We start from the raw sequence: 25,198 nt of genomic DNA on the forward strand, positions 1-25,198 counted from the left end.
AGCGTCAAAGAGCCACTGAACGCCTCATTGTGAAATCTGCTCAAAAGCAAACAAGCAAGTCGTTGACTAAGTCTTGGAAGGAGCGCGTGAAAACTAACAATTCTATGCGCTTCTAAGGGCTAGTGATTGTGCCTCACTAGTATTTTTTTAATTGCGAAGCAAAGCATTTCTTAGTGAATTTCAGCGACTTGGAAGAATATCTATCTATCTATCTATCTATCTATCTATCTATCTATCTATCTATCTATCTATCTATCTATCTATCTATCTATCTATCTATCTATCTATCTATCTATCTATCTATCTAGCCGCTAATGACTAGGCTCTCCTGGCCGTTTTGATAATGACATCAATACGAAAATTGGTATGACATAACATTACTGTATGAAGAACAGAAAGGACAAGTCATAACTTGAAAATCGTGGCATGTATGTCATGAATCTCATAGTTTACATTTTAAAGTCTTGCTGCTCATGCAGTGGTTACGTTCACATGGCATATTGCAAAACTGCTATGGTATAACATGAGTGCATAATGAACATAAATGACAGACGCTAACCTTGAAATCATCACAGGCATGTCATGTAAGTTATCAATACACGCTACGCTCATGGTGCACTCATGGTCGTTTCGGTAGGTTTACTTATATCGAATTTGGTAATACGGGGCGTAAATGAATGATGAAGGTACGAGGGTATATGACTTGTACAAACCTAGTAATCATGTGATGTGTGTCACGTAAGAACATAACTACATGCCATAACGATGCGCTGGCGGTCGTTTTACTCGCTCGACGTGTACCGAATTCGGTATTACGTGACGTGAACGGACGACAAAGGTAAATTACACGTTCAAACATGATAATAATGATATGCTTGTCATGTAAATCATGACTACATTCTACACTTATTGCACTCTTGCGGCCATCTCGTTACCGCCACATATACCAAGTTTGGTATTGCGTGACGTGAATAGACGACGAGGTAAATTACACGTCAATACGTGATAGCCTTTACAACAGTATCATGTAATATCGACTACATTCTACGCCCGTAGCGTGCTCACGGCCGTTTCGCTTGCTCCACTATTCCAAATTTGGTTGCACTGGTCGAGTATTGACGATGAAGGTAAATGAGATGTGCAGACAAGACAATCATTACATAGAAATTTTGTACGGCCTAATTTACACCTGCCTCGTAAGGTTGTGCTGATTTTAAAGTGATATATCAACCTTCCTCATCCGTTCTTCGCATGTCATTGAGTCCCGCGGTACGTGGTATCTACTGTTTTTTTTCTATCTGAAGAAGTTCTTAGCGAACTTCGTTCACTTTGATCATATCTGTTTAGCTCTATAGGCACCTATGGCTTTTAGCTCTTCTGACCGTTTTGGCAATGGCGTATATACCAAAATTGGTATGGCACAACATGACTGCAAGACAAGCATAAGTGACTGCATTACGAGCATAGGTTATGTAAATATTAGTGTTTTTCTGCCAATTACAAATACGTGCAAATTATAAAAAAATTTGCAGCTTTGTCGCAAAGGGGAAGCAATGAACGCGATAGCAACAAATTGAAAGCTCACGCACAGAATGACAAGCAGATCGAAACGTGGTCCGCATTTCTCACGCACAATTGACGCTCGAAACGTACTGACAGGTTGAATTGAACCAAAACAAGCCTCTCAGCTGCTGTTCGAGGTATTGCGCATCCAGGACGGGACAGAGAAGAAGACACAGAACACATACACGGCGCTAACTAAAGTTAGTGCCGTGTATGTGTTCTGCGTAATATCCTTCCCTATGAAAGACCTGTGCGCTCGATCGAGCGTACCACCCTTTTTCGCTAAGCGTGCCAAAGTATGCTTGAGAGATGAGAGCATAGGTGGATGGATGAATAGATATGGCTGTACCCTTTAGATCGGGCGGTGGCTAGCGCCACTAAGCCGTAATACTTAATGAACCAAAAAAACTAGATTCGTTTTTTTTTTCTTTAAGTAGTGAGGTTAAGTATTCGTACTTTGCAGTGAAGGGTTTAATTTTCACTCGTGCCTCGACTTTAGCCACCAATCAGATAACCTCCTTCTAGTCAATTCTACCCGCTTAGAGTCTATTTTGCCCTGCCTGTCTCTAAACCCCAGTGCTTTGAAAAACTCTGCGCCATCATCCTGAACTATAGGGTTAAGTCCTTTACAGAACATTATCAAGTGTTCGGCAGTTCCTTCTTCCTCTCCACACACACTGCATACCGTGTCTACCCCTTCGTATTTGGCCCGCTATGTCTTGGTTCGCAGTACTCCTGTCCTGGCCTCAAACAGTATAGAGCTACCCCGAGTATTATTATAGATCCTTTCCGTGGCAATTTCTTGCTTTAAAGTTCGATATATCTCTAGTGTGGACTTCTTAATCATGCAAATTCTCCACATATCAATCTCAGCTTTCTTCACCCTCTTCTTAACCGATAATTCTTCTTGTCTTGGCCCCCTACTGTTTTCTAAGTATTTACCAGTCAATTTTCTGGTTCGCTTCCTCCATTTCGTATCGAGATTCTTCATGTACAGGTAGCTGAATACCTCCCTAGCCCAACGATACTCCTCCATTTCTCTCAATCGCTTCACAAATTTTATCTTGCGGCTAGCTTCCCTGCCCTCAAAGGATGTCCATCCCATATCACCTTGTACTCCCAGATTTGGGGTATTCCCGTGAGCTCCTAAGGCAAACCTACATATTCCACGTTGCTTAATTTCTATTCTTGCTTGAACTTCTTATCTAATGCACAAGACAGCATTGCCGAACGTCCGACCAAGAACCATGACCCCTTTCCATACTCCTCTCACAACATCATACCTATTGTAATTCCACAGTGCCCTGTTTTTCATTACCGCTGCATTCCTGTTACCTTTAGTCGTCGCGTATATTTCGTGTTCTCTTAGGTACCCGGCCCCATTCCTTATTCATATGCCCAGATATTTGTATTTATGTGTTATCTCTAGCGTTACCTCCTGTATTCTAAGCTCACTACCTTCATTGTCATTAAGAAACATGACTGCTCATTTTTCCTTACTGAATCTGAGATCTAACCTATCTCCTTCAATACCGCAGATGTCCACCAATCTCTGCAAATCTTCCTTGCTGTCAGCGATTAGTACTACATCATCTGCGTACATCAATGTTGGTAGTGCCTGTTCAATGAGTTTTCCTTGTTTGACGAAAGAGAGGTTGAAGCCCAGTCCACTTCTCTATAATTTGCCCTCTAGTTCTTGTAGGTACATCATGACTAATAAGGGTGACAGGGGACACCCCTGCTTAAGCCCCCGTTTTACCTCTGCAAGCTTGGATACCTGTTTTTCCCACTTTAGAACTACCTTATTACTTTTATAGATATCCTTTAAAAGATTAGTGACTGCATCTTCCACGCATAGTGTGTAAAGTATTCCCCACAATTCCTCTTGAACCGCGCTATCGTACGTTCCCTTGATATCCAAAAATGGTAGCCACAGGGGCCTGTGTTCCTTTCCTGCTATTTTGATGCACTGTGACAGTGAGAACAGATTGTCTTCCAACCTCCTGTGTTTCCGAAACCCATTCTGCAGTTCCCCCAGCACCCCCTCATCCTCTCTCCATGCCTGCAGTCTTTACTTTATAATCTGCATCGCAAGCCTGTAGACCACTGATGTCACTGTTATAGGACGGTAGTTGTTTTTGTCCGTTTTGTCCCCCTTTCCTTTATAGATCATGCTCATCCTGCTAAGTTTCCATCCATCGGGAACTTCACCATCGATTATTATTTTGCTCACTGCTTCTCTCAAAGTCCGCTAAGGCTTCGGACCTAATGTCTTTATCAGCATAACTGCATTGCCATCTGGGCCTGTTGATCTACTTCTAGGAACCCTTTTCTCAGCCATTTCCCCCTCTCGTTGTGAAAATGGAGCCATTTTGCCACTTGATTCATCCTTGTCTATTGTGATGCATAAAGCACTTTGTTGAAATTTTTCTGTCACTCTTGTTCTTACATATTCAATAGCTTCGTCCCCTTCTAGCCTAGTACCTTGAGCTGCAGTTATAAACCACTTCTCTAGGCTCGTCTCATTTTTCAGAGATTTTAGATGGTTCCAAAACTTCAAAGCTGTCTTTCTATCTTCTTTATGTCCTTCTGTCAGCCACTGAGCTTCCTTTATTCCAATTTTTTCATTGATCAGAAGGAATGCACCCCTTTTACAGCTTAGAAAGATTTCCCATTTTCTTTCAATATCAACTGTCGGTTCACCCCGCTGCTTAGTATGTCTGTGTTCCCTAGAGGCTTCCTGACGTTTTGCTATGACTCTCTTACCTTCCTCCTTCCACCAACTTTTGGGTTTGTGTCTTCCTTTTCGGGGTGACTTGTCACGTGCCTTAGCAAGCTCTAGATCGAACAGTCTAGTTAGATTCGTGTATGCCCACACTTTCTTATTATCCTCAGTGATTACTTTCTCAATTTGTTTTGTGGCTACCTAAATTTGCCTTTCTGAATAAAAATTATCTGGTAGTTGCTCATCTTGTCTCCTTCCCACTTTCACTGCTCTTCCAAAACTTAGCTTGATACATTTGTGATCACTACCCAGACTTCTGGAGCCACCTTCATCTATGTGCATTCCCCTGAGCTTATCATACATCCTCTGTGACATCAGTGCGTAATCTATCGTCAACTGCAGCCTTCCTACCTCCAATGTTATTTGCCCTTCACACTTCTCGGTACTGTGGCAAATGATCAAATCAAGCCTTTCACACATGTCCATGATCATTTTGCCTGTCGGGTTGGTATACCCATCTATATCCTCTATGTGCGCATTCATGTCACTTAGTATATTTATCTCGCACTCTCCTCCTAACTCCTGAATGTCCTTTGATACGTACTCCACTATGGCCTGGTTTTCCTCTCTGGCCTTTGCTCCCGTCCACAAGTACACGAAACCAAGGAGTGTCATTTGCCCTGCCATTTTCCCTTTTAGCCATAAATGTTCCTTGCACTCTTGCGTGACCATTTGCCAGTCTGTACTTTTATGAATGAATGCCCCAATACCTACCCCCTTTCTGCTGCCTTTTGTTCTATTACAATATTCCCACGCATAGTCCGGATTGTTAGGAGGTTGTTCCATGTCCCTGAGATATGTTTCTACAAATCCATATACCATCAGTCTCTCCTCCCTTAGCTGTTCTTCTATCTCTTCTCACTTAGGCCTGTTTCTGCCACCCTGCATGTCAATATACCCTACGTCTGAATTGGCCAGGCCCTCGGGGCTACGTCTATTTCTGCCCTGGACTCTACCTGTCTTAGATATTGAGGCCACTTTGTAATCGTATCTGTTTATACCACTTGTCAAAGAGTCTACCTGGTTGTTTTTCTCGTTACTAGCTATCCGGCACCCCAAAGGGCCCGCGTGCCCCCCTAAAAAAGCTACTGCGCGTCCTGCAAGTCGCCAACCCACCTCATGACCTAGCCGCCCATCGAAGTAAATTCGGTCTCGTTGAAAACCACCCCACCTATGCACCTCTCTGTTTATTTCTATCAGCTCAAAGCCTTTCTCTTGACTCGTCCGCCATATCTCTTGATTTGTGCTGACAACCGCTCTTTGCAGGTTGCCGGCACGCACTGGTACCTCTGTTATCGTGCATATTCTGACCTGTACCTGAGGAGAAGTGGCGCGCATGCCATCGACCCCTTTCACCAGTGTGGTCGTTAGTCCTGCCGTATCTTCATTTAATACGCCTGTCACACGGCCACCACCAAACTCTGTTGAACACCGTCAACGTAAATATCACCTAGGGGGTCTGACGGAGAAGGAGTTGTGGCAGTGTCACATGGCAATGACAAGTTTGTAACAGTTGCCGCGAGGGTGCTCAGCTGGCAGTGTTTGATTTTCGGAAAAGTATTCTAATTTAATCCCTATTGATTTTTTGTGAATCCTCGTTATGCGGTTGTTACAAAAAACACTATTAAGTAGGTATGCGACAAAGAAACCATTAAAATAATTACAACCTAAACGCATTTGCTAAATATAGCGATGCTGCCAGTGACGCTAGCCACATTGTGCTCTTAGTTGTTTTGTTGCCTGTGTACATGCCCGGTACAAAAGTTCTTTTGCTTCCTTGCCTAGTACGCGCACATTTTGTGTTAGCCAGCCATGAGTGACACAGCAGACGACGTGAGGAAGTTGTACGATATTGCGCTGGTAATGACGTTGATCGGCTGGCGCCGGCCAGCCCGACTCGCGAGGCACGGTGTGTAGGGCACTGGATAGATAGATAGATAGATAGATAGATAGATAGATAGATAGATAGATAGATAGATAGATAGATAGATAGATAGATAGATAGATAGATAGATAGATAGATAGATAGATAGATAGATAGATGTCAGAACCTCAGCTCCTGCGTGGTGATTTGTCCTAGTAGGTAATTTTAGTAATGTTCTACCTAAATTTTTAGGCTTACGTCGCCATGTTTGTGCAATGGTTTTTTCGCAATGAAGCGGTCACCGGCATATTATTCCAGTAACAAGGGCAACAAAATTATACACTCACACTTTCTCTTGACAAAACTGTTTAGGATCATCGTCACGAAGTTTGTGCAGCACTCACAAGTATGTATGGCCAATGACTCGAACAATTGAGAACAGACGCTGACTAATAAATGGTTCAGGAAAGTCATCATGAGCACCCACCACCTAGCTCAGCCTAGCATGTATGAATGTTGTTTCAATGGCATTGCCTTTTTCTAAATGCTTACCCTCGTTCGCATTTCACAAAGCGTTTCATAGGCTTTGCGCAAATCCTGTGTGCTTATCGAGACGGCTAAAAGAAGAAATTTTAGAACAAACAAGTGCTTTCCCTAAAAGAGCCAAAATACCATTTTGTTATTGGAGAACCTCGCTGTTTTCAACATGTCTAGTAATCGTGTTAAGAGACAACAAGTTAATCACTTGCGCAGGGGTTCATGGAGGCATAACTGGTAAGTGACATCACCATTCTCTTCGTTAGATTAAGGCCGTTCGAGCAGTCTTTACACGCGTTAACTACACCTCTGGGTGGCTCTCTTTTTTCAACGGTTACTGCCTCGGTGCACTTACGTCGTAGCTTGTGCGCAGAAGTGGTTCTCGAGGTGAAAAGTGTTTTGCCTTTGTACTTTTAGGGACCTCAGTATCTTTCCTATTAACATTTGCTAATTTGTTGACACTCTACTGTTCCACTTCTGTGCGCAGTTTGCTTAATCTGTGCACGTCACTCAAAGCTCGAACTGCATTGTTTACCATGCTTCGAGAATGTTCACCCGTTCCTGTGGACCACAGCTCCGGAAGCGGGGAAAAATAGTATTCTGACGCATAGTGTCGAAGTTTGATGAAAACAATGACAACTTGAAGTGTGTGTTCTACATGGGCCTCAGTGTGCTTTTTCTTGTCCAACTTTACCGCGTCGCGGGTGTCAACCTGAAATAATGACATCTTTTTTGTTTCTTTTTTACATAAAATTACATAAAACAACAACAATAGACCATTATCATTATTTGAAAAAGTAATTTTTTTCAAATGTTTGACTTTGGTCTCTGAATGCAGCACATAGCGTCATTGACATTGTCACTGGCGCTGTAATAAATGCTTCCCTATGTCTTGTGGTGCTCATGCTAGGTATGATGTCATTGCTTATTAAATATAAATTGGAGTGCAGCACGTGTTTATTCTCCATCGTGAACCTATTTACAGCGCAACACCAGAAAAACACAGGACAGGGAAGTAGCAAAAGAGAAAGAAAAGACGACACTGACTCAAAATTGTTGTTTGTGGGAAAAAAACGGGGCTATATGTGTATATATAGGTACTGGCAGCGCACGTCACGACATGCGCAGAACAAGAGGTGCACCGAGGTAGCGTTGCACACTCATGGCAATAATTAACATTGCCCTAAATCACTTAAGTCTTTTTCATGGAGTGAAACGAATGGTTAACTAAATAAGTTCACGATGGATCCTAATTAACTGGCCAAACTTACCGTCTTACTGCGTGTTTAATCTGGCAGCGGTCACCTCGGACGGCCGCTGTAGCCATCACAAGAACGAAACAAGCCTGCAGAAAGCTTTAGCGTGTACGGTTTTCAAATACACAGTCGCACCCAACTATACTAAACTCGGTTCAATCAACTGATGTTTTACGTTGAAGACTTGACAAACATGGTCATACGTTGAAGAGCTCATTTTGAAAAAAAAAAAAAAAACTCTGGTGTTGCTGCTCGTATCGGTATCGACGTTGTTCGTAGACGAAACATTGACGTTGTTCGTAGGCGTGAATTCAACACGCATGCGAATAAATAAATAAATAAATAAATAAATTAATAAATAAATAAATAGACTTCAATCCGAGTGGGAATCCAAACAAGAAGTTCACAGGCAGGCACTCTACCACAAATCCACCCCGATGAATGAAACTGCTTTGAAAAACAAACCCCATAATAACATTTTATGTAGTGCGAGTAGTTTCCTTAAAGCATGTAATATTGTGTAGCAAAAGCATACAATTCCACTAGATGCAAGAACATGCGAACTGCATAACGCGTGTTTGGCTTGAAGACGCATCAATTACAATGTGAGTGATCATACATGGGAAGGGCAACATTTTGGCTTCAAGTACTGTACGGGGAAGTTTCGAGAAAGCACTGCAGCAGATACGACAAAATGCTTCAGCGACATGAGTAGCTTCGGGCCTTATGAAGCAAATGATGATCCTCTAGCAGCTTTTAGCATAATCTGACTACCGCAACTGATTACTAGTGAGTGCAATCGGTGCGTACGAAGAAAGGCCACAAGAATACCCAGCCGGAAATATGTTTGCTTAGGTGTGCTCCGCGTGCTTTGAGTGATGTTGGTGAAGCGGAGACGTTCTGACTTTAAAGTAAAACACCCGTGAAAGAACGTCTGTGTGGCCTCCTGTGTATGACACATCACCACTGTTCAATACGATCCCGACTAATATACGAACACGATTCGGAGGCATTTGTGGCGCTTGCTTCTCAGTGAGAATAAGTTTCCCTGCCTGCACCTTTTAAAATTGAAATTTGCTTCTTTCACATTGCGACACATTCTGAAGCACGTCTACACTACACAATGTCCTCAAATATATGCGCAACGGACCATTCCCACAATTACAGCGCAGCGCGAGAAGCGGCACTTGCAATGCACGATATAGACCTGTGACTGGAAAAGTATGGGGACGAAGAGGTGATGAAGAAGTAGGGGTTGTGGGGCGCTGAAAACCTGACGCCGTAAATAAACGAATGACGACGGATATGTCGGCATGAAACGGATTCTCTTTATGCCACGCCATCCGCTGAGTCAGTGACGACACTGATTCTGCACGGCACAGCGGTGGACAGGCTTCCTTCTTCAGCCATTTTAATGGGCATAATACGAGGGCGTATAAGTTAGGGCAAGAAAAAAAGAAATAGATACAGGAATTCAGATGAAGAAAAATAGCAGGCATTGCAATCAAAGTTGCGGAGGAGAATAAAGAAGTGAGTTTCTATTTCAGTGTTTTGTGCTGAGTGAGGGGGAGGGAACGAGTGGTCTTTGAGATATAAAAAGAAAATGAGAGTCGTAAACAGTTGTACGAAAAAAAAGTGGAAGGAATCATGCTTCCTCATATGAAACCACATCCGCTGAAGCATATCAGCAGTTTTTTTGTTCTTATTTCCTCTATCTTATATGCATTTTATTTTCTTGCGCAGTATGAACGTTCGTGCCGGTCAATATTGCTAATTTCATCGCTTAGACATTCAAACTCCAGTGGCCAAAATCAGATGATTACCCTGAATTTGTTCCTAAAGGGGTAGCCAAAAACCTTTTCCGTGAGACATAGTTCTCAAGGAAAATGGCTAGAGAAAAAAAAAAAGCTTTTCGTTTGATGTCTGCGTCTACTGTGATTTATGTAGCTAGCATCCATTGGATCAAAAAGCGAAACAGAGTACAACGCTTACGGCACACAATTTATGTAAGTGAATTTTGTGGTGTTATCTTGTTACCGCGAGGCTTTCCTATAGACAATACAGTTATATACCTATATTAGTGACGCGTGCAGTTACGAATTAATCCGCATAACATACGATGATTAAAATAGCCTGTTTGTTACCACCTGCTACCTCTTATTATCGTTAGAAAGTATTCTGTGCACAAATAAAAAAAGGAAATGACACTGCTACTAATTATTTACATATCAAAGTAATTCACTTCACTTCGGTGTAGCATAACTACCATAGCACGAGCTCCTTGCCTGTAGTTTTTAGTGTATATATTAAATCTTCGCTTTATTGCAATGAACTTTTTCATATAAGTAAGGGCACATAAAAATAGGAGCTAACTGCTTTGCGGCTACCCTTGGCAAGCTATCAGCTCCATGCTGTAATTAAAGAGGGAACTGCAGTAGGAAAAAAGGAAAAAATATTGTCACGTTACAAAACTGAGGCAGTAGTAGTGCTAAGCCTGGAGTATGTTCGGACCTAGGTGACCCTTCTTGTTTCTTTTTATTTTTGTGCTTCTTTCTCTCTTTTTTGTCCTTCTCTCTGTTTTCGCTGTCGCACATTCTTGACCTGCTTATTTCTAGTTCATCCTTTCTCTTTCTCTGCCTATTTCTTTCTTGTTCTTGCTCCCTTCTTTATTCTCTCTCTGTTTATCTCTTCATCTTTCTTCTCTCTCTCCATAATTTTTTCTCTCTTTCTCTTTATTTTTTGTCTGCTGTTTCACTACATCTTTTTTGTGTGTCTTCCTCTATATATAATTTTCCAGTCTTTTTCAGCATGTCATTCCTTTATACGTTTCTCTATTTGTGTCTGTCTTTCTTGCTCTTTTTCTCTATAGGTTGACAGCTAAATGAACGGTGGTCATCTTAAGTCCCATTCTAATTCTCACGTAGCCAAAAAATAGACAGCTCCGAGAAGACCTCGTCGTAGATAAATACGATGAAGGCTACTTTACTGTCCAAAAAAGATGGCGATTCAGTGAATAGCTCAGATAGATCAGATCTCGCTGGATTTGTCCTTCGTACACAAACAGACGCTCCTCCAGATGCTCAATGTGAGTCACGTTTTTCTTTTGTAAATTTCAACACGAAATAAGAGAGAAAATAAAACAGTTGCGTTTGTTTATTTTAACCTTCTCTTCTCGACGCGAGCTGGCGCCTTGTTCCATAGAAGTCGTCCAGACGTGTTCTGTTTCTCGGACAGCATGGGCACGATGCTGTCTTCCAAGCTGTCTGCGCAGATTGGCTACGTGCTCTCTAAGAATTGGAACACAGCCCCACTTTTTCTCTCGCCCATTGAAGTTAACGCTTACCACGCTGGACAAATCGGAGCACGTATTCTAGAAACGAACTGGAAGAGAAAGATGAAAATGAAGACAGCGCGTGCTGGTTCACGATGGTGATATTTTTGCTCGCAACTAACCGAGTTTGTCCTGGGTTAAACAGCCAGGCTGTTGAAAAAAACCCCTAAATATACACTTCAGCTTCAATACTGCGAAGCAGGGGGATGTATGTAGCACTCGGTAGCGCAGTGTTTCTCGTTCGTAAAGCTCTCACTGCTTCGTTAACAAAACTGTCGATGACGTTAGTGTTTGGCGTAAGCATGTAGAGCTTCTACAGACCGACTAGGATATTATTATGGAGAATCGGAAGCTCTGTGTGCAACAATCGGACTACGCTTTTATCCACTCTATCAATTTCCTCCTTGTTATAACGCTTGAGATATGCTTCATCTGCGACGAGTTCAGCCAGGTTGTTTGCCCCCTGCAGATGCAGCGACCAATCGCTGGCGAAATATAGGTGAGAAAGGCAAAGCAACCATGTGCTCAGTGAGCTTTTGGCGCCCTCTCCCTCATGGCACAGTACTCAACTGCATATCTCTGAAGCACTTCACTGTTGATTTTAAGGTAATAATTCATTTTTGTCTTATATATATATATATATATATATATATATATATATATATATATATATATATATATATATATATATATATATATATATATTCAATTTTTACTCCGTCATGCCACGCGATGACAGCATACGTCCGCATACGCAGTCCGAGCCACGAACTGAGGTGCTTTGAAGTAAATATCATCATAGAAACGCTCGAAGAACAAGACGTAGGTGGCTTTTCCTTGGCTCGAGGGCGCGCTAAAGACGGCTATGCTATATGTCGTTTTGCCTAGGTACCACAAAGCAATGACGACAGCATATGACAGCCAGGACGCCTAAGGTGCTCTGCCATTAAACGAAAAGCAGTGAGGTTAAGCTGGTATTATTAATCGCTCTGCTACCCTCCACGTAGATGGAGAAACAGTCGCTGTAAAGAAAGCCTGCGCGTGACTAGGCAGAGGAATAAATAATGCTGCTTGTTTCCTCGCGCACCTCAAGCACTAATGTGAATCTCGTCGAACTTTTTAAGATTGCATTTAAATTGCAATTTCTACCTTAATTCTACTATCAAGTAGGTGATCAGTGGAATACTTTTTCGCTTATTCCAACAAGGCGACACCCCTCTTGTAATAAAAAACGGCCGTTTACTTTATCAAACATAAAACACAACGACGGAGTCATCAGATGCCTAACGGAAAATGCATAAAAGTGAAAAAGACACAGCTATCGAGGCGAGGTTAATAAGGTTCCTTGTGGTTTGTATATCTCACTAGCAGCAAACATACGGCCCATTATGTAAGAAGCCCAATGTCACAGTGATATACGGCTCTCTCCCAGCTCGGCGTTGGCAGAAACAAAGCTGAGTTAGCTAAATAAATTTGAGTGCGTATTGTTTTTTTTGTAAATAGTTGTATATTATCCCGCACAATGCCAAGCATTGGCCAATCGTGGCTAAGAAGGGGACCAGGATACGTACGAGCAAGTTACGACAGGCACACAGAAGGCAAACAGAAAATAATCGTCAATCAATATAGCCACACGGGGGCTATGCGTGTGCTCTTGTGGTCCCGGTACTTTTAATGTTCCGGATAATATTTTAGGATTGCTACCTTCAGTGCCTCCATGGCCCTTTTACAAAAATCCAGTTCATTAAACTTCTCTGACATTGCGGAAAACACCAGACCAACACTCACTGAGTGGGAAGCGAGAGTTAGCCGCTACGCCTAAGGTTGATTTCCTAGTTACTCATTTAAGTACCATGGTTTCTAGATATGCATTGTATTGAGCTTTTATGACAGAAAATTTACACACTTGTACGATTCTCCAAAAAGGCTTCCCGAGGCAGCAAAACGAAAGCCTCAACTTTCTACAATTGTGTCCGCAGTGTTTTCACAGGGCTGACATTTTTTCAACTTTAGCACAGAGTGAATGTAGTTGTTTTGTTGTAAGTTTACCAGATCTGATAGGGTCGAGAGTGCTGCCACTGCGAATGCCACAGCGGCAGCATTCTCTGCTCAGACTAGAAGAATTCAAAGGATGCATGTACTCACCCTATGACTGGTCCGGGTGCCGTTGACCGTAATATTTGTCTTCCCCGCTCGGATGGTGTACTCTACGGGGACCGCTGGTGCGCCTCCTCCTCCTCCTGCAGTCGGTGGTGGTCTGCTTCCCACCACCGCGGGCGACCACGGCTCAGAGTTGAAACTTGGTTGCGCCGTCGCTGTCACCTCGGCCACCGAAGTCATCGGGACCCCATCCTGGCCAGCATACGACGTCGACGCTGTTCCTCCGTCTTCCGAAGAAGGTGCCTCCATCTCAGCCGAGGGGACACCAATATCACGACCGGAGTCGAAGAAGACGTCTCCGCAGTCAGGGCCACCTGGGCATGGAGAGGGTTCCGTTGGCAGCCCAGCAAAGACTGAGTAGTCTAGTGAAATGTCATCCTCTTGCGCATTGGCAGGTTGCACCAAGCTCGATAGGATCAGGCTTGCCAGTGTCGCTGCAACCAGAAATCTTGCGCAGCCTCCATATTGAGAACGTGGCACGGGCCGAACACTAGCCAATTCGTTCGAGTTCATGGTGCGGCACTGAAGCGGTGTTGGCTATGGCGGGTGTCGCACGATGAGCACGCTTTACTGGCTGCCTGCAAGACACAGTGAGCAAGATGCATGTTTGGGCTTGTCAATTACTTCACGCGACATACGTGTATTGGCAGCTAAAAATACGTAATAAAGAAGGAGAGGAATGCACACTGCGCAATAATGACGACATGTGGGCCCCTTGAAATTTTCTTTGGGAAAGCATGTACGCCTACCTCACGCGTATGTGTGTTTTCCTCGCACACCATATGTCCAAATCAAGCCAAATAACTAGATTATTAGAGTTAGTTATATACCCATAGACGTTCGGAGGCCAACGCGTATGTTGACCAAATGGCGATTGTACCAGCACAAGTTACCATGTTGCTTTACCTAATATTTGTACAAGTATTGTTCAGCGAAAATAAATTTGTCTCAAAAATAGGAAAAGAAAACGTTTGAAGCTGGGGCACGAGCCATACTTGATTGCCTCTGCTTAGATGTAGTTCATCAAACGTTTGTTCCACAATATACCGAACCTAAAAAATCATGCTATTTTATAGCTGAAAAATAGCTGAAAAAATGTACCACTGGTTATAAAAATATTTTATGTAAATTTAAATATGATGGCCAGCCCTACTTCAATTTAGTAAAGAATAAAAACTTTACAGAAAATAATAGGTTCAGCATATATTTAGGGAAGGAAGTGACAGCTGCATTCTGGTTTAGTAAACACCTAATTGTCTTACCAGCTCAATTCCACTCCTTACGAAGCTCTCCAGCGTTTAAACTGTGCTGTTAGTAAGGTTACATGAGCTCATTTCAAAAAGCTGCTCATGCGAATAACATCACTTGGACAAAGATAGGCAGGCCGGGTTTTTCGTAAGCTGTAATATATTTATGGGTGTTACAGTGAAATGAAGCATATTTTACATAGTCCTGAGTTGATACGCATGTAGATGGCTTTCGCCATTGTGACACGTAGTTGATGTAAATCAACACGGTGGAATACTATGCATAGGCTCGCATTCACAAAAGTGGCTTATGGCAAGAAGTATTGGTAAGAAATAATTTTAGTCAATACTGATGGAGCCATGCCCCATAATAATTGCTCGGTATTATCAGGAATCCGGAATGACGTGGCATGGCCGCTGGAAAATGCATTTTGTTGCGGCAAGAAAGAAGAGAGCTATGATCAAACCATTTCTTTTTATGGCAGAATAGAATATGTTTACAAGTGTTTTCCAGAAAAGCGCAAGAAATGTCTCCGGGGCTCTACATTTAGCTTCCTTGGGGTCGTCGGCTTTGCTCCCCGGATGAAGAAAGAAAAAAACTAGTAGACTGAAAGCACGCAAAACTAGAAGAGGGGAGCCTCGCTTAAAGGGCTTCGCTTTTCTTTTGCAATTTAGTTCCTGGTGGCACACGAAGGTGTTAGATCGTCAGGAAAAAAATGCCGCCATATCCACGAAGTGAATGATGATGAGTGGGCGAAGCTCCGGAGGTAAACCAAGTAAACCATGAATCCTCCGTACATTTTGCCCTCTCGATTTTATTGCAACGCTCCCCCTAGCGTACGTCGCCGCACTATATCGAACGATGACACGCGCCATATGTGGCATCATTCCTATTTTATAACACCTCGCATCTTTCATAATCAACTACACGTACCGCCGTCTAGTTTATAACATCTTGCATCTTTTGGACGGATGGACGGATGGACGGATGGACGGATGGATGGACGGACGGACGGACGGATGGACGGACGGACGAACGGATGGATGGACGGATGGATGGACGGACGGACGGACGGATGGATGGATGGACGGATGGACGGATGGATGGATGGATGGACGGACGGACGGACGGATGGACGGACGGATGGATGGATGGAGGGATGGATGGATGGATGGATGGACAAACGGATGGACGGATGGACGGATGGATATGGCTGTACCCTTTAGATCGGGCGGTGGCTAGCGTAACACTTAGAACTGAACGAGAGGTGGCTACATACAGGGGACGCACAGCCCACGCCTTAAGGAGCTTCGCTCCTAAAAAGTAAATTGTCTTTGTGTTCTCACGAAGTGCACAACAGAAGCGTGTCTTATGAATTCTGTCGCAATATTAAGATCAGTATCTGTGACCGCAATGTATCTGTGCAACATAGGCTGGAAGTTCAAGCATCGTTGGATTTTTCCAAAGTACAGAGCACTCGAATGCATCTTGGCGTTTTCTCGATGCACTGTTTTCAGCTCGAAATAAGCCTTCATCGCAATCACGAAGTGCGTGAACACTTCTTCTATGTTTTTTATACCTCCCAGCCTTCTAACAGAAAGAACAACTTCCCCGATCTAGCAACGGTATAGTTGCGACTTCAACACGACTCTGAGTACGTGTCTGAAAGTTCATTATTTTGATAACAACTTCGATAATGACCATGTCTATTAGAGTAACGCATTGGAACAATCTTACGAATGCGCAGGGCTCCTCTTCAGAAGGAGGGAGGGATAGCTTGTCGTAGTGCTCCGCTCCCTATTAAGTCATTGTATGAAGTGATTGGTGGCGATGGTGTTGTAGTGCAAGAGGTGCAAGAGGTACGTGGTTCGAATCCCGGTGCCGTGCAGTTCCCTGCCGTATAAAAAAACCCGCGTGGTGATGAAACTGCTTTAAGGGGACAGGGGTGTGGCCTCACCGGTGACCACCGCCGGTAACGCACTCCCTCACCAGACAAGGATTGCCCACCCTGGTGCCGTATCTGTCCTCTATCTCCCGCGTGCATACGTAAATAAACTCACGGCCCTGACTCCCCAGCGGCTGCGAAGCAAGTGACCACGGCGGCCGTGAGATCTGCCACGTAGCAGAAGGTGCTAATAATCTCTGCGGGTCTGGACAGGCCACCATTGGAACATGAACTTGGCAACATTTAACGCTAGTACCTTATCTAGTGAAGCACGTCTAGCTGTACAATTACAGGAGCTAGAGGGAGTTAAATGGGATGTAGTAAGGCTCATTGAGGTTTGGAAGAGAGATGGGGCATTTACAGTGCTACAGAATGGGCATGTCTTTTGCTATCGTGGGCTGGCTTACAGAAGAGAACTGGGCGTGAAGTTCCTTATTCACAGAATTATAGCTGGCAACATACAGAAAAACAATAGAAATAATGGAAGGGTGATAGGTATCATAATTAAGGTCAATAACAGGTAAAAGATGAAGGGGGTACAGGCTTACGCGCCTACATCCAGCCATGAGGAGGCGTCAGTTGAAAGCTTCTATGAAGACGTGGAATGGGCAATGAATAAGATAAAATACAGTATACTATACTGATGGACGACTTCAATGTCAAGGTAGGGAAGAAGCAAGCTGGAGAACAGGCAGTAGGAGTTTATGGCATTGCTATTAGAAATGCCAGAGGGGAGCTATTAGTGGAATCCACATAACGTAATAATATGTGGATCTTGAATACTTTTTACCGAAAACTAGAGAACTAAAAGTGGACATCAAGGAGCCCTAATGGCAAAAGTAACAACGAAATAGACTTTATACTGAGTGCACAACCAGGCATTGTTTAGGAGTTGGAAGTGCTTGGCAAAGTAAGATGCAGTGATCATACAATTGTACGGTCTTGAATTCGGCTAGACGTAAAAGAACGACATAAACTGATACGCAAGAAGCCAATCAATGAGCTAGCACTGAAAGGTAAAGTACAAGAATTCACAGTCTCGCTTCAGAACAGGTACTTGGCTCTTATTGAGGAAACCAGCCTTAGCGCTGACGCAATTATTGATAATCTGACGAGTGCCATTACGGAGTGTGCAGTGGAAGTTGGAGGTACAGTACTTAGACAGCACACAGGTAAGCTGCTCTAGGAGACGAAGAACCTCATTAAGAAGCGTGAAAGCATGAAAGCCTCAAATACAATAGACAAAACAGAACTGGCAGAGCTTAAGAACTTGAATAAGGGGCGTAAGGTATCCGATGTAAGAAGGTATAATACAGAAAAAATTGAACACACTCTGAAGAATGGAGGCAGCGTAAAAGCAGTGAAAACGAAACTTAGGATAGGCAACAACCAGATGTATGCGCTAAGGGACAAGGAAGGCAAAGTTACTACCAATATGAATAGGATACCTAAATTGGAGGAGGCATTTAACAAAGCTCTCTACAGTAGCCGGCACAACCACGACCTTAATATAAGAACTAGCAGTATACGAGATGGCTTCCCACCAGTAATGATAGAAGAAGTCAGAAAGGCCTTAGAGGGAATGCAAAGAGGCAAAACTGCTGATGGGGACCAGATAACATCAGCTCAGCTGAGAGACAGATTGTGCAAGAAAAGCTAGCCACCCTGTTTACGCAGTGTCTCCTGATGGGAAGAGTACCACAAGCTAATATTATCCAAATACACAAGGAAGGAGATGAAAAGGACTTGAAGAATTACTTGCCGATCAGCTTGCTCTCCGTCGTGTACAAGCTATATACAAAGGTAATTGCTAATAGAAATAAGACAACACGAGAATTTAATCAACCGAAGGAAAAAACAGGATTCCTAACAGGCTACTCAACAGTCGACCACATTCAAACTATCAATCAGGTAATAGAAAAATGCTCAGAATAGAACCAACCACTATACGTAGCCTTCATAGATTACAAGAAGGCGTTTGATTCAGCAGAAATATCAGAAGTCATGCCGACAATAAGGATTCAGGGCATCGATGGAGCACATATAAACATCCTGGAAGAAATACACACAGTATCAACTGCCACCATAGCGCTCCCAAAGCAAAGCAACAAATTACCAATGAAGAAGGGTGTATGGCAGGGGGATACACTTTTGCCAATGCTATTTACCGCGTGCTTACAAGAGGTTGTCAGAGGCGTATAGTGGGAAGAGCTATTAATAAGAATTCATGGAGAGTACCTTAGCATCCTGCGCTTCGCCGATGGCATTGCATTGTTGAGTAACTCAGGGGACGAAATGCAACTCATGATTAGGGAGTTAAGACATGGAAAGCAGAAAGGTGGGTCTTAAAATTAATATTCTGAAAACGAATGTAATGTACAACAACCTCCTTAGAGAGCAGCGCTTCGAGGTAGTTAATAGTGCACTTCAAGTTGTAAAAGACTATGTCTACCTAGGGCAGGTAATAACCGTGGAGCCGAACCCCGAGATTGAAGTAACTAGAAGAATAAGAATGGGATGGAGCACATTTGGCAAGCACTCTCAAATTATGACAGGTAGATTGCCACTATCCCTCAAAAGGAAGGTATATAACAGCTGTATCTTGCCGGTATTTAGCTACGGAGCAGAAACCTGGAGATTTACAAATTGGGTTCAGCTTAAATTGATGACGACGCAGGGAGTAATGGAAAGAAAAATGGTAGGTGTAACCTTAAGAGACAAGAAGACAGCAGAGTGAATTAGGGAACAAACGGGAGTTAAGGATATTATAGTTGAAATCAAGCAGAGAAAATGGACAGGGGCCAGGCATGTAGCGCGTAGGCTTGATGACCGCTGGTCATTAAGGGTAACTTACTGGGTTCCCGGAGAAGGAAAGTGAGTTAGGTGGAGACATAAAGTTAGGTGGGCAGATGAGATTATGAAGTTTGCGGATATAAAGTGGCAGCAGCAAAGACAGGACTGAGTTGACTGGCGAATCTTGGCAGATCCTTTTGTCATGCTGTGGACCTAGTTAGGCTGATGATAATGATGATGATGAAGCCGACTCAGCGCCCCCACCCCCCTTTTGGGATGGCTAGAGGTGGCGCCGGCTCCCTGCCTCCCTGCGCCCCCCCCCCTTTCTACCGGTGGACATGCCTCTGGCAAGCAATGCCACTTTTTAGCCCAAGCAAACTGCTTACCGCCACTTCTCAAGGAATGTGGCTTGTTCGCGGTTCATCGTGGGAAGGGCGGCCGAGTGGTGTATGTTTTTGTATATATATATATATATATATATATATATATATATGTATATATATATATATATATATATATATATATATATATATATATATATATATATTACAGACAATAATGCCAAGGAATATATAGGAGAAGTTATTAAAACCACTGTAATGTAAATAGGAAGAATGAAAAGTGGGTCAAAAGTAACTTACCGTGAGCACGAATCGAACCTACGACCTTCGGAAGACGCGTTAGATGGTCTATCACTGAGCTATCACGGCTGCTATCCCCCATCTACTTTATTGGGTTTGTATGTGAATATAAACATGGGAGTGTCAGTCAGCACCATCTCTAGCCATGGCGGCGAGTGTGGAACACTCTTTTTATGAGCCTTTGTGGCGTCACGTAGCACGTGAACTTATTACGAGCTGGCAGCTGACCAATGGTCCCTCGTATACAACCTAATGGCACCAAGTCTGCCATTAAGAGACCCTAGTTAATGAATAAGGGAAACAAGTGTATACCTAAGGGCTCGTTTTTCCGTGTTTTGACACAGTAATAATGAGATCTAACAGACAGCAATGCCAAGCAATGTATAGGGAAAGGTATTAGAACCAATGTAATGTAAATAACTTTTCTGTCTTCTTATTTGCATTACATTGGTCCTAATAACTTCCCCTATACATTTCAGCAAGCATTGCAATGTGGGCGTCTTTGCGATGCCCTTATAAACATTTTATGTAGCACGGAGCGAAATACGGAAACAAGAAGGCTGTGTCCTGTTCATATGTCCTCTCCATCTGTGCCTTCCTTTTTTTCGTATTTGATTTGCGCTGCATAGAATGCTTTAGAAACGTAATATTCGAAAAACAGACTCTTGACGAAAGAACGTACCGGTCGCTTGCTCATGCACGATTCATTGCGAGCATCACAAGGCTGAGCCCTTTTAAACAAGTAACCACGTATTTACGCCTTAATTCCTACAATTATCAAATATTGGATGGCACTCAAGCCTCCCAATGTTTGAAAACAAATTTCCGCCTTGCATCAGCGTCTGTTACAATCTTTGTTTTTATTTTAATAAGGATGTTTTGTTTGAATACACTGCTGTTACATCTCATGGTACTAATTGACTTTGGAACGGTGGCGGCTCTGTCAGCTCAAACGGGGAATTAAGGTTGCGTGGGTGCTGAAACGGACGCAGGCGCTTGCTGCGGAGCGTGGAGCTAGATGTCGCTTACAATTGTGCTTCGGTTCGTTTTTTCGTACGCTGTCAAAATCTACCTGAAATATACAAAAACTGGTGATTACATTATCTGTTAAAAATATTAGGTTCGCCGAGGCATCAAAACAAACAAAATGGAAGTGGGCAACAAGTAGTAGACAGAAACAAGTTGCATCGGCGAAAGATCGAGTAAAAATTAAACATATTGGTCCAATACACTACCTAAAGTGAATGCTTAGCATAAAATGTGATTATATATTTCCTCATAACACGAAACATATGGCACATAGGTACCTAAATGACCAGTTAGCAGATTATCTAGGTCACCAAGAGATAAGCAATATCATAGCGACTGATGCATCTACGTCAAAAGAAAAAGCAGGGGTTGGCATCTTCTGCCCTTGTTTTGACTAGTCTTTTTGAATTACACTGCCAGATAATACCCCTGTATTCATTGCAGAATTATTGGCTATTATTTTTGCCCTACACAAATTGTCCTCAAGTGAATCATCAGCAGATATCATTACAGATTTGTTATCAGTATGTAATGCACTTTCTGCGGCAGCAAATGCAGAGCTAATGATTGATTTGTGGGGTTTAACGTCCCAAAACCACCATATGATTATGAGAGACGCCGTAGTGGAGGGCTCCGGAAATTTTGACCACCTGGGGTTCTTTAACGTGCACCCAAATCTGAGCACACGGGCCTCGACATTTCCGCCTCCATCGGAAATGCAGCCGCCGCAGCCGGGATTTGAACCCGCGACCTGCGGGTCAGCAGCCGAGTACCTTAGCCACTAGACCACCACGGCGGGGCAGCAGAGCTAATGAGTACGTTTTGGCTATTAGTACTGAAAAACGTAAAAAAAACTGCATTTGCTATGGGTACCAGGCCACTGCGGATTATATTTGAAAGAAATGGCGGACTTTTTAGCAGCATTATCCCTGAGTGGGTCCACCATCCCAGTTTTGCCACATACGGCTTACGTGACAACATTAAGGTTCTAAAATGCTTGTTTGCAATAGGGGATAAGTGATTTGGATAAATATAAGAGCATTTAAGGTATTGCTGGAATAAACAGTCGTGTGTATGTCGCCAGTTAGAGGTCACTTATACCAGATTGCACTGTACAGTTCCACAACTGAATTATTACCTTAACAAAGCTCGACTCATGGCGTCACCGCTGTGCATTTTTGCAATGAAATTGAAACAATTGAACATTTATTTTTATTCTGTTGTCGTTACTCTTATCAGGGAAAAAGATTTTAGTAGGCCCATTACGAAAGCTAGGAATACAAGTAAATGTACAAGTACTTTTATCACTTGGCGGCACTACAATTGGTTACTGCCACAGAGATATATGCTCCACTGTGTTTGACTACATCAACGCAAATAAGAGATTTACGTGCAAAAGAACGCTAACCTTTTCAGATCTTTAGTTAATAACTCGTAGTGATGTCTGTCAGAAACAAGCGATGATTTGACCACTTGCTCAGCAAACATTTCTGTTTATTGGCTGTATTATCTCAAAACTAATTTTTCAGATTGGCTTTAACTTCATTTTAGTTTAATTTAAGTATCCTGCCACCCGGTTCTTGGCCCATCCCCCTTTGTGGGTGAGCGCCATTCATCTGAGGTGATCAGCATCAGCAATGTTCCTTCGTGACTAGAAATGCCGACGTCCAAACATGATAATCATGTCATGCGTGTAATGTAAAGCATGACTGTATGCTACACTTACAGTGTGCTCGCGGCCGTTTCGCAAGCTCCAGGAACACCTAATTTGGTGTTACGTGACGTGGATAAACTACGAAGGTAAATGACACGTCCAAACATAATAATCATGATATGCGTTTTATGTAAATCATGAACACATGCTACGCTCATAGCGTGATCGCAACCGTTCTGCTAGTTCCACAAATACAAAATTTCAACTTACGTGACGTGAATCGACGACGAAAGTTAATGGCATGTTCAAACATGATAATTTTGATATGCGTATTGTGTAAAACATGATTACATGCAATGCTCATTGCATGCTCGCAGCCGTTTTGCTAGCTCCTCATATACCAAGTTTGGTATTACGTGACGTGAACAGACAACGATGGTAACGAACTCGTTCAAACTGAATAATCATGACATACGTGCTATGTAAAACATGACTATATGCTACGCTAATAGCGTGCTCGTGGCCGTTCCGCTTCGCTGACTCCACTTATACAAAATTTGGTATCGTGTGACGTCAGTAGACGACGAAGGAATATGACACGTTCAAACATGAATATTTTGACATGTAATTCAAGTACGGCAAAAATTACGTCTGCCTCGTAACGTTGTGCTGAATTTAGAGTGATATATTCACCTTCCTCATTCATGCTTCGCATAACATCGATTCCCACTGTATGTGACCTCCGCCAATTTTTTTTATTGTGGTTGTTCCTGAACCATAAGCGGTGAGAGACGACACGTCCGAAGCTAATGTGCCGCTGGAGAAACTCCCTCCGAAAGCGGCCGTTCGCAGCGCCGATCACGATCGCAATCATCACACTGACGCTGCAGCGTCGCGTTCTTTCAAGCGTTTCACATCGCGAGCTAACTCGGTGGCGTAGTTTGCCAGAGCCGCGGCCACCGGCACTTGCATTCGCGTTCACGATTTAGCTGCTAGGAAGGCTGTCAGATCATCATTGCACAGTTGCAGCCGGCTTTCGGCCTCCCGGTGTTGTTTTTGATGCGGAGCATTCCTTAACAAACTTCAGCTGCTCTGACGATATATATATATATATATATATATATATATATATATATATATATATATATATATATATATATATATATATATAATCAGCCGCTATAACATTTAGCTTTCGTGGCCAGGTTCTATATTAAACTTGGTATGGCAAAACATGACAATCATGACGTCTAAGTCATGACTGTCATGATTTGCATGGCATGGTCTTGCTGCTCTTGCGGTGGTTTCGTTCACATGATATATTGCAAGACTGATATGGTATGACACGACTACAAGGCGAACATATGTGACAGGCCCTAATGTGGAAATTATCACATGCATGCTATGTAAGAACATGACTACCTTACTCGCTCATTGTGAGCTCACAGTCGTTTCGCTAGCTTCACGTATACCAAATTTGGTGTTAAGGGACGTGAATGGATCGCGAAGGTATATGACTGATGGAAACAAGATAGTCATGACAGGCGTTTCAGTAAGACCATACCTACATGCCACACTCTTGATGCGCTCACGGCCGTTTCAATAGCTTTACTTATACCAAATGTAGCGTTACGTGATGTCAACTAATGACAAAGGCAAATGGCAAGCCCAAGCATGATAATCATGACGTGGAAGTCATATACGTCATAATTTACATCCGCCTGATAATAAAGTGACATTTCAACCTTCCTTATTTGTGCTTCACATGTCATTCATTCCCACTCAATGTGGGATCTGCCGTACTTTAGGGCCCCGAGTGTACCGTTGGTCCAGCGAATGCGAGCTCTCTCAGGTTTCTATTTTCGGCGTTTTTCTTGAGTTGTCCATAGCATATCCATGCGGAAAATTTCAATACAAACTGACTTCTGATTGATATGTAGGATTTAACTTCCCAAAACCACCTAATCAATATGAGAGGCACCGTAGTGAAGGGTTCCTGAACTTTCAACCCCATGGGGTTCATTGCCGTGCTCCCAAATCTGAGATCTTCAATAGAAACTGAGGTGCACGTGCTCAGCGCCATGGTGCGGTGGGATATGCGATGTCACTCACATCACAGCCAATGGCACGTGACCTTGGGTGCGACACTGCGAATGATGCAGCTGATAACACAGTTAATGGAGGCCACCTGTGACACCACTGCTGGTTGGTTTTTTGTTTCTCCTTGTCTTAAACAGCTTTCGCTGTAAAAATTCACATTATTCGTGTCCTACCTATTCTTCCCAGAATAATCGCAGATAATCGTTCAAATTATCAAACACTGCATGCAGCGTGGTCTGTGGCAAGCATTAATAACAGTTTTTTGTGGTTTAAAGGGGACTACCAATAAATG

The 25,198-nt window shown here is 43.0% G+C and overlaps 1 protein-coding gene across 1 annotated transcript in view; it reads right to left on the reverse strand.

The window, feature by feature from the left end:
* The window catches only part of Ccn (cellular communication network factor protein Ccn), a 412,119-nt gene that overhangs the window by 112,255 nt on the left and 274,666 nt on the right, over nt 1-25,198 (reverse strand). Inside the window, exon 3 of the mRNA XM_075879908.1 lies at nt 13,482-14,074. Within this exon, the coding sequence (XP_075736023.1) occupies nt 13,482-14,009 (528 nt within the window). The 5' untranslated portion in view covers nt 14,010-14,074. The remainder of the gene's footprint in view (nt 1-13,481; nt 14,075-25,198) is intronic.

Source organism: Rhipicephalus microplus, chromosome X (assembly GCF_043290135.1).
Source record: "Rhipicephalus microplus isolate Deutch F79 chromosome X, USDA_Rmic, whole genome shotgun sequence".
NCBI lineage: Eukaryota > Metazoa > Arthropoda > Arachnida > Ixodida > Ixodidae > Rhipicephalus > Rhipicephalus microplus.